The 13,900-nt window shown below is 36.8% G+C and overlaps 1 protein-coding gene across 1 annotated transcript in view; it reads left to right on the top strand.

Moving 5' to 3' along the window:
* The window catches only part of tmem164 (transmembrane protein 164), a 53,376-nt gene extending 47,519 nt beyond the window's left edge, over window positions 1–5,857 (top strand). Inside the window, exons 5-6 of the mRNA XM_088648964.1 lie at window positions 3,622–3,722; window positions 4,396–5,857. Of these exons, the coding sequence (XP_088505090.1) occupies window positions 3,622–3,722; window positions 4,396–4,602 (308 nt within the window). The 3' untranslated portion in view covers window positions 4,603–5,857. The remainder of the gene's footprint in view (window positions 1–3,621; window positions 3,723–4,395) is intronic.
* Window positions 5,858–13,900: the final 8,043 nt, after the last annotated feature.

The following is a 13,900-nucleotide window of genomic DNA, read 5'->3' as shown; positions in this document are numbered from 1 at the left end:
AAGGCTTTGCCTTAACCACTTTCCTGCTTGTTTTTGGGGAGTTCTGCCTTTATTTTTTCCAGCATGTAAAATGTATGCTCAATTGGATTTAAATTTGGTGATTTACTTGGGTAGTCTAACCTTTTCCGCTTTTTTTTCCCGCTAACTCCATGCAGATAGCACTCCAGGTCCTGAATCGAACCCAGAGCCCCAGCAGTGCTAACCACTGTACTGTTGTACCGACCTTTTCTTCTACATAAACAGACAAAATGTTTCTGCAAGCATCATAACATATTCTGCTGCTGCCCTCATTAACTCATCATTGACATCATATAATAAAACATATACTTTAATTATCATTCATATTGATGTAATAATCACAAATAACACTTGTGTACCTGTAAAGCAAAAATAACAGTTTTGACTTTGTTGTCCCAATATCTTTCAAGAGCACTGTACAGTATATATCCAAAAACATGGGTAGCATGTTGGGAATAATCAGTTGTAAACCTTAAATTAGAATTCTGTTAAGCCAGTTATGAAAATCCAAGAATGTAGTAGTCAGTGAGTTTTTAATCAGTGTTTAAAAATTCCTTCTGGAGTATGAATCAAAACCTAAAACCTCTGAGGTTGCAAAGTACTTTACTGTAGGTCCTATAACCAGTGTTAGGGGGAAAGTTATTTTTTCAAAAGCAACCTTTAAAGTTGTGTACAGTAAGTCAATGCAACTGATCATTTAAAAAAAATAAGTTTTCCCTAACCTTGTCAATTTTAAAAGTAATGCTAATGTTTAAAGGATGTTGCTACCCACGTACAACAATTAAATAAAGCTCCCGGTACAATTAGTGGGTGTTTTTGGTTAAGAAGTATACTCAACTCAGAGTAACACTGGCAGCTACAACTGTTGAGATTATCAATGCAGTATGTATAGTCATACACAAAGCATGCCTTATATGGAAAGAAACATACTATTGGCTGAGCATGGTAGCAGAAAGTCATATTGAAATAATATACATTAGAATCTTAACATCACCAGATTTTACATTAGCAAATTTTTTGCAATTCAGTCTGGTAGAGGGGGTTTTGTGTAGAAGAAGAACAATGGGGGATGAAACTGAGCCAAAACGCACCTTTCAAATAAGCAAACCTTTCAAATTATTTGCGCAACAGATTGGAATCGTGAGGTAAATCTAGCAAATGAATGAGCTTCTCCCTGTCCCCTGAGTCCCCTGTCTACTCAGCATCCATATCTCAGTGTGGTCTTGTTTTTGTATTGTAACAAAGGCTCTCTGTTGTCTCAGTGGTGTAGGCAATAACAGACTGGAAATCAGTTTATAGGCTTGCTGACAGAGTTATTGCCCTTTCCATTACAGTGGGGCATACTAAACATGGAGCAGGGAAGACTGAGAAAGTGCAGGCATCCGCTGGACGCAGAGAAGGGATTCATGTTGTTTACTTTAAATGATTACTATAAGATTGTGATTACTGTTGTGTGTTTTAGTTATTTTAATTGATATAAAGCCAGTGCATTAGTACTTTAATTATCATATAAGGGAATGTTACTTATGTATTTTAACCATACATACTGTACTGTAGACTATATTAAATTATATTACGCAATGTTATAGGGGTGGATTTGATTATTTGCAAATTTGGCTGTTCACAATTGTTCTCTGTGACAAACCCTTATGAATGTTGAGACACTACTGTATATAGCTTTGGAACCCTTGAGCAATGCAATTTGTCAGTTTGGCAAAAGACGAAGTCTACATTGATGCTGCAGGGGAAAAATAGAATCGCTAAGGACCTTATCAATGTTTTAGTCAGAATTTGGTTCAAATAAAGATCTGTAGACAATACTGTAGTAATGTAACACTTCAACAGTTAGAAACTGGAAAAGTGAATTTGTGTTTTATGGCTATTGGAAAGCATTTTTTAGAAATCTTTTAATCACTCAATTTTGAGTGTACTAGTGTCCTTGATGCTGCTTTACTGCTGCTAGTTTCTCCTGAATTCCCACGACCTTTGTTTTTTTTATTGTTTTACAGTTCTTTGGGCTTTTCATCGGATAACAGAACAAACTAGCCCATAGTGAAAATCACTCTGATGTTGCAGTTAATTTCAAATTTTTCACAACATCTAATGCTGAGCCACACTGATGAAGTTTTAAATACATGGTTTAGTCCTTCTGAAGTAGTAAAAGTTTGACATGTTTTTGAAAATGCAGCTCAGGGCACTAGGTTGATGTTGGTGCAATGTTATTTGCCCTAGCAGTAGCTTCAAAATATTTTGTTTGGGAAGAAAATGGAAGGCAAGCAGCCATCTCTACAGTATGTCTATACAGGAACCCCATTTCAATATATTTAAATTGTATTCTGTTACTTCAATATCCTTGAAGCCTAACAAGTTTTGAGTTAACTTGCCAAACTGTATTTGAACAAGAGCGGTTTGCAAAACAGGCCGTATCTCAATAAGACTTTTATGATGTGATGTGGACATAAAAAACTATCGTAGTAACAATTAAATCTATTTACTGATATAGTTTCCTAAGAGGAAAATTTTGAAATATTTTTCACATATCACATGTCATATCAATGTCTCTGCCATCAATGGAAATTTGGAGTTGATCAAATCCTTGGTTAACAAAAGTCTGAAACTTGGAAAATTAAAAGGTGTGATAAAATCAGTCAGATCTGAATCCATCATCAGTGCATTAAAATTTTTATATGTCAATAAACTATACATGATTTAATTTATACACAGTTCTGGAAATCACATAATTGAAGTTGTTGTGGTATTGTATGTACTGTAGTATATATGTAATATTTTTCAGATGTACTTGTTGATAGAGTAATTTAGTAAAATACAGCTGTATGATCTTGCATTATTTTTATTCTGTATCCCTACTCATGAATTGTTGAGATAAAAGCTTTCTCCAAATGAATACTGGGCAGACAGTGAAACAGTGTTTTACAATTTGGAATGTTTGCATGTAACAATGAGTGTAAAAAGTGCAGAAGAAATAGAGAACAATTTTACAGAATATTCTCCATTGCTTTCCATCCACTGTTTTTCTAGTCTATCGCCATTATCTGTCACATTAATATTTCCCTGTTTTATCATCCCTGCATTCATAATGTGTAGCTGCAAAGCATGAGGCATGAGAGACACTGAGTGGAAGACAGAAGAATGACATATTAAATATTTGTTCCTTTTGTTAGATGTTTGAAATTTAAATAATACTCTTTCTTTGGTCTAGGGTAATAGTTTTACTTTTGCTTTGTGTGTGTGTTTTTAAGGCAGTGTCCTCAATGACAACTTTGAGCCCTATATTCCACACACTTGGGTAATTTAATCCCCATAGAAAAATAATGTGCCAAAGTGCTTTGAATACAAGCATATACAGTATAATTCCCAGGAGAGGCTGGTTATGTGAAAACTCCCTGGTTGCAGCAAAGGTATGGGGATTTTGTGTATAGGACACAAAGACAATTACCTTAATAAAAACTACTGAGACCACTGAAAGCTTTGAGAGTTTATACTTGTGACACATGAGAGTATGTTTGTGTATATTTGCTGGCTCAGTATGTACCTATAAATACACATTCATACTGTATATGCATGTGCTTTAATCTCTTACAGGTGTCTACACGCCAGAGCCTTTGGGGGATTTCTGGTGGGCTCTTCTCTCCACTGGCATCCTGTTCTTCTATCATTTCACCTTTCTTCAGGCACTGGGACTGGTAAGACCATTGATCAATTTAGAACACTTCATCATCATACTCCAACCTAGCACAAATGTCCCTTAAAACTCAGCAACAGACTTGGCTTGCAAAAAAAATCTGATGCTTAGTGCTCTCCATGAATGTCCAACATGGAAAGATGATTACTGTGTCAGAGTCTAATAACCAAGGTTAAGTCTAGACCTCGGGCCAAACCAGGAATTGAATAAGACACAATAACTAGAAAATAGCTGTAGGTAGACAAACCAAAATCAGGAAGGTTAGGGAAATTAATATTGGGTTGTTCCAACCTAAACTCTTAATTTCCCATAAATAGAAAGTAATACGGTGAATGTATGAACAGTAGGTCCTCCAAAATACATCACCTGACTGGAGGATCTGCTACACGGTATATTACCTCCATGTCAGAGCTATAATCTAATGTTTGACACAAAAACCTTTTAGACCGTGAATAATTGATGTCTGTAAAAATGAACAAGCCATGTTGTTTCAGTTAATAGGCTGAGATCTTTCAAAATGAAATGATGCTGGAATAGAATAATTATGTTGGAAAATGGTAAGCTGTGACAGAATGCTTTAATGCTGGAAACCGTTTTGCTTTTGTCCCTTCGGAGTTGTAGAAAGTCCAGTATCTCTCACAGTCTAATCCAGACGCTTCTGGTGTCACCTGCAGGTCACAGAGGTGAATCTCAACAACATGCTGTGCCCAGCGGTGTCGGATCCTTTCTATGGGCCCTGGTACCGTGTGTGGGCAACCGGCCACCAGACCCTGCTGACGATGGCGCACGGCAAACTGCTCACTCTTCTGTTCTACACTGCTGTCCCCACCTGCAAGTACATCCTGGACTTGGCCCGACTGCGAACAAAGAAAGTCGACTGAGCGATCAGCTGCAAACAGGAAAACAAAAAACCACCATTTAACCCTCGATCTCTGTTTATTTATTTGAATTCTAACATATTACTTTAGTTCTTATTTATTTCTAATTTATTTCAGGATCAATAAAGTTAATGCGTAAATGCCTGTAGTGTTGTAGTGGACAAACACAGGTGTGACACTTGAAGATGTACTTGTTTTACGTGGGAGTTGTAGGAATTGTGGGTGGTGCAATAGTAAGGCAGGTATTTTTAATCCAATAGAAAAAGGGATAAAATAGGAACCGACTGTGCAGTTTTTGTTTCCTTTAGTGAATTTCATTGAAGACAAAAGAAATGGCTCCTCACATCTCAGGAAGCCTATAATTTATTAGTTTCTTGTACCAGGCAATGAAAAGGGGGCCAACCTAGCTTTTAGGCGATATATATATATACTTGCATTTTTGTTACTGTAAATAATGCTCTTTGTCCAGCTTGTCTATTGGAGTTATTTAAAAAAAATGAAAGGAAGAAAAAAAGGAAATGCTGTCAGAGCCAGTTTTTGAAATTTGTACAAAATGAGATGTCTGTAACATTTAGTGTTGACAAGAAGTTGTTTTATATGTACTGTATTAGATAATCTTATTTACTGAGAGAGTTTGAAGGCTTGCTGATTTTAATGAATGGCCGTGAAGCAGCCTGTCTGCAGCTGAGTTTCCCTAATAGGTCACCAATGTCCTGACCTGGTTCTCAATGTCACACGTAAGGTTTACAGGTCACTTCAAATAAAACAACTGCTACATTCCTGGAAAAGACATTTATTTTGACCAAGGAAGTGAAAATGTTGATTTAATGAAGTAATTGCAAAAGCCAAGGTGGAAGAAAGCACATCCGGTTATTTCTACTACTGTCTTTGAAAGGAAATGGATGTAAAAAAGGAGAAGTGACTGAATCCACTGCCATTGAGCTGTTATTTCAGCCCATTGAAAGCTGCATTTACTTGAGTGTTCAACCAGACCAAAATCCCAAGTTAAAAGTGTCAAAGGTCAAACTCAGGGCTCTCCAATTTTCTTTTTAATACATTGTGAACATAATACCTGTTATCCATTTGGTATTTTTAAAACAAATCTTTTGAAAAGGGTAAGAGATTTTGCTAGTGGAACAGTATATACAGCTTGTTTACAAAAAAAAATTAAGATGGCAATTTGTTTGTACATCAAGTGAATCTGTATGCTGCTGTAATGAAATGCTATTAAAATGTGGTGTTTTGATTTTTTTTCTAATATGGTGCAGTTCTGTTTACACTTCTTCCTTTACAAAAGCCTGCCCTCTGCTCATCAACTCATTCTGATGGCCTTGCTGAAGAACACACTGTTTTCACTTGAATTGAAATTCTAAAAGCTTTTATATTTTTCCCAGATGATGATGATTTCCCAGAGGTCTTTTCTTTATATTTCTTCATATGCAACCTTGAAAAACAATTAAAAGAACTGTCATTTTCACTTTCTCTGAACTAGGCAAGAGCTGAACATTTTGTAATGCTCTTTTATTTCATTACTGTCATAATTGTCAGCTTCATAATTCCTTGAAATGAAACAGTCATCAATAGACTAATTAGCTTATCACATTAAAATCCAACAATTGACAGGACTAGAAGGGCTAATGTTGAAATATCCTTAAATATAATTTAGCACTGGATGAACATCCTGTTGTTTCTAATGTTTACATTCTTAAGCAGCTAAGCATTGTAATAAATGACATTTTTGAATTATATACCAAACAAACATCTCCTATAGGAGTGAACCAGTTTTTTAAATAATAGATATTAAAGTGAAGTTCTCATCTGTAAGTGTTGGAATCAGAATTAGTTTAGCAGTTTTATAAGAAATCTGTAAATCTTCTTTAAATCTGTAAATATGTTTCATGTGTATTCCTCACAGAACTGAACATTTATGTCAGATGAGGTGCAGTATTATATTTATTTTAAGGCTGACACCTTTATCCACTGAAATATTAGTACAGGTTGGTGGGGGGGTGGCAACTAGTATTATTTATAGATTTCATTTTAAAGACTTACAGTCTATAAGTGAATGTACAGTGGCCATCAAAAGTATTCCCCCCGGACTTTTTCACATTTTCAATGGTTTACAATTTTTTGCCATTGATCAACACAAAACACTCTAGAATGTCAAAGTGAACCTAAAACTAAAATTCTACAGATCCTCCTAAATTAATTATAAATAGAAAATACGTAATTGTATAGGTATTCACCGCTTTAATGTGGCACACCTAAATAGGCTCTGGTGCAACCAAATATCTTTGGAAGTCACATAATTTATTTTATAGGGTCCGCCCGTGTGCAATTAAGGTGTTTTGCATGAGTTAGGATAAATATACCTATCCATGGAAGGTCCCATTGTTGACTAGCACAGCTCGCAACAAAAACCATATAATGAAAACAAACTTTCAAATTAAATCTGGGATAGAGTTATGAAAAGCAATATCAGGGGAAGGGTATAAGAAAATTTCCAAGGCATTACATATCCCCCAAAGTACAGCAAAGTCCATTATAAAGACGTCTAAAAAAACTGGCAAATTTTCAGTATCCAAATGTGCAAAGCTGGTAGAAACTTATCCAAGTAGACTTATGGCTGTAATTTCTGCCAAACATGCCTCTGCCATATTGTCTCAACGGGGGGGGGGTGAATACTTATGCAATCAGTTATTTTCCATTGTATAGTTATAATTAATTTAGGAGGCTCAGTAGAATTGTGTTTTCATTTTGACATTAAGGCGTGTTTCCTGTCAATCAATGGCAAAAACTCCTAGTGAAATACATTATGATTCCATATTGTAAAACAATGACATGTAAAAAAGTCCGGGGGGGGGGGGGGGGGGGGATACTTTTGATAGCCACTGTATTTCAGGAATCTACTGTAAATGGAAGTTAACAACTTAAGCTTGGGAGGGATAACAATGACACCTCAATCTTGCACAGGTGTACCTGCATTATGAAAATGAGCTATACATACAGTCTATCAGAAACAAACACCTTCCCTTTGCATTCATCTAAAGCACCCTCTCCCACCTTGCGGCTACTCTTTGGTTCACTCAGTCTGAATGGGGTTTGAGGCTCCTCATCCTATGATCAGAAGAATACCCATTAACCAAACCAGTTACCCCAAACCCATCTAATCTAATATTCCAAACAGGAAGAATAAAACATAAATGTAAACATTTTCAAAGCTTTCCTGTATAACAGTACAAGACAGGATGCAAACAAAGTTTTTTTATGACCTCAATACACAAAATACTTTTTTTAAACAGAAAAAAAACAACAAAAGAAAATCTCATTTGACGGGACTTGCCAAAGAAAAGATTTCAACTTCTTGAAAGAAAAGGCATATTACTGGTTCACACGTTTGAGGTTATTTGGAGGAAATTTCCTAAGAGAAACCCAGTTCAGTTGTAAAATTCTCATCTGAAGCATACAGTAAACGCAATATTTGTGTTTACTGTTTTTGAACAAATTTTTATTTAATTTTGAAAACAAACACGTACAGTATAAACATATACTGTAAAAACCACAATAAATGGAAAAAAGTTGGCTAACAAAATGTGAAGAAAGCATCATGCTGCCACAGTTCGCATGCTATCAGATTTAATCTAACTGTGCTTCTAATTAGGGTGGCACTGTGAGACAGTTGTTATCATAACTACCTCACAGCACTGGGACCCTGATTCCAATTTCTGGGGTGCTGTCTGTGTGGAGTTTGTATGTTCTCCTTGCATTAAAGTGGGTTTCCTCCAAATGCTCCACTTTCCTCCCATGTCCAAAAACATACTGGTAGGTTAATTGGCTTCTTGGGAAAGTTGTGAGTGTTTGTGTGTCTGCCTTCTGATGTACTGGAGTCCCATTCAGGACATACCCTGCCTTGCGCACGTTGCTTGCTGGGACAGGCTCCAGTTCCCCATAGTTGCTGAATTCGAAGAAGTGGTTAGAAAATGGATGGTTGTACTTATACAACTTATACAATGTACTTATATTAGCATAAGTATGATTTCTGTAAATGAGTGCAGACCAAACAAAATTAGGGATGTGGGTCTCCATCCCACTTTTTTTGGGTTGTCGTTAGACCCGGAAGTAAATACTATAGCGCTCCTCTACCCCCAAAGTTATGGACTGTGCCATTGCCCCATGACCTTGTGTGTAGCAGCTTCCCCCTACCCCACTATACCGTATAAAACGAGGGCCCTCATAAAACTTTGCACAGCCTGGCAAGCTATGGGAAACTGTCCTCCCCCTTTTTCTCAACCTGCAGTCCCTCTGTCTCTTTACCTCTCCTGGTGAATAGCTGCAAACTTGCTTCCTGCCTATTCTCTGTTATCGTCCTCTATCTGAAATGGGTTTGGGGCTGTTTTGCAACAATCCACCATGTCTGAAGATTGATAATAACTTCAAAATAATCTTCTTGGACACGTTGTTCATGGTGAATGGGTACAGTCATACCAGTCTATAGTAGACAGGTCACACCCCATTAGGTTCTCATTACAGGGCCCATCTGGACACAATTTTTATTTTCACTCTCACTTTATTCTTACCTACTAACCTTTTTTCTCATTCAACACTCAGTCTGGCGTGTACTCAACCCTGTCAAGGTCTTTCTCTATCCCTGCAGTGGAGACAAACCAGAGAAGACAAGTTCTGGACAGGCCTCCTGTACCACTCTTCTTACACAGAGGCCAGGGTGCTTTCAACTGTACATCCTGTCCTATGATTTTACGCCTGGATGTACTGGCAGAGATGGCAAGTAATAATCAGCCCCCCCCCCCCTCCTTCCTACCTCAGGGATAGGATATTACAGCTAAGTCTCCTGCTCTCCAGACTCACATTTACACATTCACTACAGAACACTTTCAATCAGACACACTTCAACCACTCTTTTCACATTTCTCTCACTTGGGTGTGAGAAGACAGGAGAGAAGACCTCCTGCAGTCTAAAAGTCCTTTTTCTATTTTCCATGATTTCTAACATTGACAAACAGCTCATTCTTCTCCAACTGCTGTCTTCCCTGCACACTGTTCACTTTGACAAATACCAGTACCACCCCTAAGCACATGGCTCTGTGCCTCCGTATTATACAGTATCTCATTCAATTCCAGCTGTCAGTCTCCTGCTGCATGCAAGGTTGCATGTCCCTGGGCTCTCCTTCTGAGGCTCGGGAGATGTTCTGGACACCATTGCAGCTGCACCTACACACAAACAAAATGGACTTTACAACGAAAGTTTAAGAAGGATGACAAGTTCAATCAGCCTCAGCTATCAGCAATTTGTTATCATTTTCTGACGTAATTTCCTCATGTAAAAAAATGATAAATACTGATAAATACTTCTCACTCTGCATGGGGGTCCCAGCCTCCTTGTCCTATGGCCAGGTGGATGACCCTCAGCCGAGCAGGTTAAGCCACATTTACTGTGACTAAAACACAAAATACACCATTCAATTCACTGAATTTTGGGTGGTTGTTTTTCTGAACTCTTTCTTAACGAGCACACCGACTTAAGTTACTTGCCCCTCAGTCCTGTGGTTGTCAGCAACCCAGCTACCAGCAGCTACCCAGCTACCCTCTCTCTCCAGCACATGCTAACACTCAAAAATACCCTGCTTCTCTCTCACGTTTGACCAGCCCAAAAGACTCATTAACAGAAGAATAGGAAGAGTTCTCCACCTTCACAACTTACTACTTTAAGGGGAATACTATTTCTTCTCTCTCCCTCCCAGAGAACCAGTGCAGTCTCTCTCGAGAGGTCATTAAGACATCGATTCCCAGCAGCTGCGGCTTCCTTAGCAAATATCAGCCAATGGCCTTTCATACAGTCATATTTGAAAGCACATTAATCACACAAAAATATTATTTCACAGGCCACTCCAAAAATATGTATTGGTAGGTACCCGTTACGTCCTGAGTGTATCTGTCACAGCCTGGACCAGAAGCAATCCATCAAGAACTGCTGCTATAGTGCCTGCATGTCAAGCAGAAGTATGGAATGGATTTGCCTGTGTGCCAAAGAGGGAGTTCTGTCCCAGACTGCATCCTAATCAGAAATCCCTGATTTTCTAGTTCTCCATCCCATGTAATGTGTATGTGGGAGATGACTAATTTTAGACAATTTGATCAATTTTAGAAAAGGTCATACAGAGAAGAGAATAGATCCCTTGCAGTGTCTGTTGAAACAATTATTTTACTCACTGAGTAAATATGGTGTCAAATGGGTGCAAAAGGTTTGGAGTTGGCAGATTGGCTTTAAAAAAGCATAATCTTGAAGAGCAAAATGATTACAATGCTAGGTTTAGCATGAGTGGATCCTGGAAGTTAAATGAGCTTAGAACCGGGGCATGATCAAGTAAGAGATTTGGAAGTATTCCTGTGGAGGTAATGTATGAGGATGAAAAAACAAATACCTAGAAAAAATGCAAACATTCTGAATATGCCAACATTTAGAATACACAGTATACACGATGAATCACCATGAACATATATATTATAGAAGACCTAAACCTTTTCATAAGTTGCCTCTTTAAACTCAATATTTTCCTTCTTATAGTTTATGTTTCTTCTATCTGCTTGTAACACTCCAAACTTGAATACATTGTTTGCCCAGTTTTGATATTTATACTAAATGTTTTTGAATTACCTCTGCAGCATTCGTTAATCCTCTAACTTTAGTATCATATGCAAACATATCTTATTTATCATAACTAACTATATCTTATTCTACATAATTTAAATCCCTGTTATACTTTTCTAACAACTACAACATAATTTAAGCATTCACCTCTTTTCTGATAAATCATTCTCCACCCAAACGCATACATTACCTTCAATTTTAGAATTAAAACTTAATGACGAACTTTATCAAACACTTCTGGAAATCTAAACATGCCATATCACATGTTTACAGTGATATGTAACTCTTACAGTTTGAATAAGACCTACTTTTTCAAAATCTTATTATTACTTAGAATTCTACTGCCAATCAGACTACCTTAGTTTTAATTATTTGTCCTTATCCTTTCATGTAACAGAAATGCACTTTTTTTTGTTCTGGGGGTCTTGAATTGTCATGTTGGTATCTGGTGTTGCATGGTTCTGTTTTTTTTTTTACATTTTCATGGATAAGTGGTATCATCAATGAGTATAACTTTCTTAAGCTGGAAGAGTTTTCCCAAGGGCTTATGAATAACATATCTTGTTTCCTGCAGAACAATTGGTAGAATACCATAGGCCCTTGAAGTTTATTAATCTTAAGTCATTTTAGTACCTGCTGTATGCCTTCTATGCTAGTGCTAATTCAATACAGAACTTCTGTTTCCTAAGCCTGAGCTATGTTGGTGATTTGTTCCTTGGTAAACCCGTAAGTGAAATTAATTTAGTACATCAACTATGTTCCTTTCATCATCTAAAAGCTGCTCAGTATGTTTACTGAGCCTATTCCTCCTCTTTCTTTTGCTGTTCTAAAACAGAAAAAAAACACTTTTGTTTTGTATTTAGCCACTATTGTCACATTTTGCCTGTCTCACTTCTTTATACTGTATGTCTTGCTTGCATTTTCATAGAATTAAAGTACACTTTTGTTAAGTGCTTTATGTTCATATTTTTTCATAACCTTGATGATATTTAACAATTTGAGCCTCTGCTATCAAGCCTTTGATTTACTTATGGAATTAATCTGTTTCATGCTTCAAGCAGAATATCTTTCAACTGTTGCTTTACATTATCTACTTATTCCATATCTGTCTTTTTCCATATCCCATTACTGCAAGGACACTGCCACCAGGTGATATTTATCGTTTTTTCACCCCCAATTCTGTTTTACTGTATTCCAGCATTTTCCTAAATCCCCCATTTGTTAATCTAATGTTTCTTTCATGTCATTTTACTTTTATTAATTTTAGAAGGCTATTTTTAGAAGTACAAGCTGAAGGTATCTCAGTAACATTTCTTGCTTTTGACATGTACTCATATGTACACTGTACAGTCTTTAGGGTTTTAATGACAAAAATCTTAAACTAGATAATTAGAATCCAGAAATGACTTATAAATATAACATATGTAATACATTATAACCCCAAATATACAGCTGGAAAATGAAGAATGAAAACTGCCTTGACCTGAATTTATCGTGGATCAGAATTTATAGACTGCAAATTTCAGGGAAGATCTGGTGTCTTCTTCACTTCCATTTCCTGCTGCTCATATCCTTTTGTCTCCAGATTGTGATCAAAGCTGTCTGTGCTGGCCCCTGATCCCTATCTCACTCATTTCGTAGGGGTCGTCACCATATTGATTTCCTTTGATGGAGGTCAGCATAAATCCTTCACAGCTGATTTATTAAAAAATGTTACAGATCAAAAAGAGTAAAGGACAAATCCCTGTGTAAGATATCTAAAAGGGGTCTGGCAATCATAAAATAATCAGCTCTGTAATTAGGGAAGTTAAAAACTGTAATTGCCGCTTATAATATTTTAGCAAACTATCTAACACATTGCTTTACTACAGCATTTTGTAACAGGAACATTTATTGGTTTTTATTATTACTGAAGAGTATTCTTAGATATTTTGGCTACAAACAACTCCTCTTTCCAAAGGTTACTGCCATATTGCTTTAATATTTTATGACAATGGAACATGGATATTGGGAAGCCTCCAAACTCCTAGCAGATTTAGAGTTATTTCTCAAGACATTTTTTCACAACCAAAAGGATAACACATTAAAAAAAGAATTTCTATACTTGTTTCAAGCAATTTCCTGAAATATTATATTCATATTGGCATACTTGTAAGGTCAACTGTATAGATTTGACATACTGTATTAAATAAAAGTTGAACTAGAACTTTATTGCCATATGTACAGTAGCTGGTACATGTATTGGTACAATGGTATTCTTACAGAAAGTCTCTCGATTGTTAGAAATGTGCAGGCAGTGCATCAAGACAATATATAAACAAACAGTAGACAATGTACAAGTAAATAAGTAAACAGTTGAATGTAAACAATGCAGACATAAACAATGATTGCAGATATGCAATAAATAAAATTACAATGAGGTAGATGGTGTAGGTGTGGTCTGAAAGGCATGGCCAAATGTGTTCGCCCATAGCACTGCTTGTGGGTAGAAGCTATTGAAGAATCTATTGGTAAGTGTCCGTATGCTCTTGTATCTCTTGCCTGAGGGCAGTGAGGTGAAGAGCTCATGCCCGGGGTGGTGACTGTCCTCTGTGATGGCCAGAATTCTACCACGGCAGAGGTCCTCATAGAGCT

The sequence above is a fragment of the Lepisosteus platostomus genome, chromosome 10 (genome assembly GCF_059453375.1).
Source record: "Lepisosteus platostomus isolate fLepPlt1 chromosome 10, fLepPlt1.hap1, whole genome shotgun sequence".
NCBI lineage: Eukaryota > Metazoa > Chordata > Actinopteri > Semionotiformes > Lepisosteidae > Lepisosteus > Lepisosteus platostomus.
Note: the sequence above shows the minus strand (reverse complement) of the source record. Positions and strands in the feature narration are given on the sequence as shown.